Source organism: Anneissia japonica, unplaced genomic scaffold (assembly GCF_011630105.1).
Source record: "Anneissia japonica isolate Jap-2015-1 unplaced genomic scaffold, ASM1163010v1 scaffold287942_len87506_cov169, whole genome shotgun sequence".
In the NCBI taxonomy this organism is placed as follows: domain Eukaryota; kingdom Metazoa; phylum Echinodermata; class Crinoidea; order Comatulida; family Comatulidae; genus Anneissia; species Anneissia japonica.
In genome coordinates, this window is record NW_022744089.1 from 71,433 (window position 1) to 73,907 (window position 2,475).

General features: G+C 37.2%; 1 protein-coding gene across 1 annotated transcript in view; it reads right to left on the bottom strand.

Annotated features, from left to right (window-relative positions):
* Nucleotides 1-1,420, bottom strand: part of LOC117119563 (ficolin-3-like) — a 6,467-nt gene extending 5,047 nt beyond the window's left edge. Inside the window, exon 1 of the mRNA XM_033264394.1 lies at nucleotides 1,312-1,420. Coding sequence (XP_033120285.1) covers nucleotides 1,312-1,378 — 67 coding nt within the window. The 5' untranslated portion in view covers nucleotides 1,379-1,420. The remainder of the gene's footprint in view (nucleotides 1-1,311) is intronic.
* Between the last annotated feature and the right edge of the window lie 1,055 nt (nucleotides 1,421-2,475).

Consider the following 2,475-nt stretch of genomic DNA (forward strand, 5'->3'; position numbering starts at 1 on the left):
TTGATCTACTTGTTTATTATATACGGAAGCCCGTTAGTGTCAACAGTGAATAACAATTTCAAATCAGTTATCTGGCGGTCGCCACTTAATTATCTGGCGGCCGCCACATAATTATCTGGCGGCCGCCAGTTAACTGATTTGAAATTTTTATTCACTGTTGACACTAACGGGCTTCCGTAGCATGGTAACATCAATGTATTTTTTAAAATCAGCAGCGATCCGTTCTCTTAAAAAGTGTTTTGTAGACGTTTATCCGTTGATGACCTTTTGATCCCCCGAATTCTGCAATTATTATGAGATTTTCGGGTCGATTCAGTCGAGAAGGCCTGAGTGGAGATTCATGTAAATGTTTAGTACGGGGAAAAAAATCGCACCCCGGAGTACTGGAACAGACAGTCCTGGTGGACGACGAGAGTTGCTGGTACCGGGTTACCGGGTAGCACAACTTGACACGAAGGGACGATTAGTAGGGGCGAAGAAAGTCTTTGCTCGAGTTCCTAGTCCACATATAAAGCGCCCTGATCATCTTATGTTAGATTGATATGTGCGCTATATGAAACTACATTATTATTATCTGACCAACATATTAAAAGGAAAGATTGTAATGTTTGTCACTTCCAGCAAGGACATTCACATTTTCTTTGCTTTGGGCGGCTTCTGGGTTGGATAGAGGCAGAAAGTTGCTGTTTAACAGTGTATTACATTACTAAAAAGAAAAACCAAAACACAGCTTTTTACGGTATGGAATTTAGGTATCTCAAAACAGGTCCAGTCAGTGCTAAAGGTGACAATAATGTGCCTGTCGAATATGCTGGGGTGATATTATTATACACCAGTCACATAGAAAATGTTTGGATTGTGAACAACATGGGACGTTCTTAACTACGTATATTATAACAGTGTTAAGTGAGGTTTCCATAAAATCGCTACATGCTGTTGATAACAGCTTTTGGATGGTTGCTCTGGATCAGCCTTACACAGCGCATGCGCATCAATTACAGTGAAAACATTGAGCAACTTTTATGGAAACCAGGCTTTATTATGGATTTGATACCAAAAACAGCATTGTTTTGCTGAAGTAATTGCAAAATAAGCATAAATAGGGAGCTTTCGATTGTGCGACGACGCGACGCTAGAACGGAATCACTCATGCGTAACCGTCCTACCTGGCGTCACATAGATTTGGCTAAATTGCGTTCCAGAATCTACTCGACCAGGTAACCTTAACGTTCTTGCATGCGCAGATGACTTTTAGTGACGTTACGTTCTACGTCCTACCGTCGTCGTGCAATCGAAAGCTCCTAAGTATACCTGAAGCGACAGAAAAACTGCTCATCAAAACGGCGATTATAAGGATGATTCCGATTCTGTAAAACATCTTAATAATATTAATTTATAGAGAGGTAAGGCACAACCATTCACAGATGTTGTGTTCACACAAATGACAGTGTCCTGTACATTGTTAGGCCTATATGATAATTCTCTATAAAAAAAAAAAAAAGAACTATAACATATATTGCCTAAAATTAATGAATAATAAAATAAAGTAATATCCTATTCATATATACATTTAAAAAAAAGAGAGAATAATGTTGTCAAAGGCAACGGCTTCTTCTAGGAATCGCTTATTGTTCACCAACAATATAAGCATAAATGCATTAGGTAAACAATGCAGAGAAAAATCTATTGGCACATTTTAGTTTTGTGTTTTACTTATAATAGGATTGCGATACGTCGTTAAAATTGTATTTCAGCGAGGTATTATTATTTACTTTAATTAAAGCATAGGCCTTAATATTTCTCTGGTGGTGTTTTTCATGGAGATTAGTTTAATGGTTTAGAATGGCCCACAATTATAATTTCAGACCACAATATTAGGTATTGCCAATCATTTAACATTGATTGAATTTAAAATTAATATTTTTAGTCCCGATGACCTCGAGGGGTGTTTGGGTGTGTTCAGGTTTGTACGGAAAAGCAGCCCCGTGGCCAATGGGGTCAGGGGCCATGCCCCTCTGTTAAAGTTTCCCCCCCCCCTTGTAAAAATTAAAGTGATAATTGAGTAAGACAAAAAAATAACAACAAATGAACAACAAATATGTATTTTTTAAAATTAATAGATCCTATATGCCAAATTCAACCTCGAATAATAATAATAATAATAAGTTCTACTTAAAACGCTCAATAAATTCATGAATTTTTTTTAATTCCCTAAAAAAAACAATTTTTTTATTTAAAAATTATTGTTTTGTATTTTAAAAAAAACCTGTCAAAGTAGGACCGTTTGACACCCTCTGGGAGTTCAATTTCTAGAAATCTATTTGCTCTTTATTTTATACTCAGTCCCAACCTTGGTGCATGCTGAGGTAGGTGGGTTTTCAGACTGCTAGTAGGTAGTTTTCGCCGCACGACGTTAACCTTAACTTTAACGTTAGTACTACCAAACATGCAGCGCGATAGCTCCACCCCTATCGT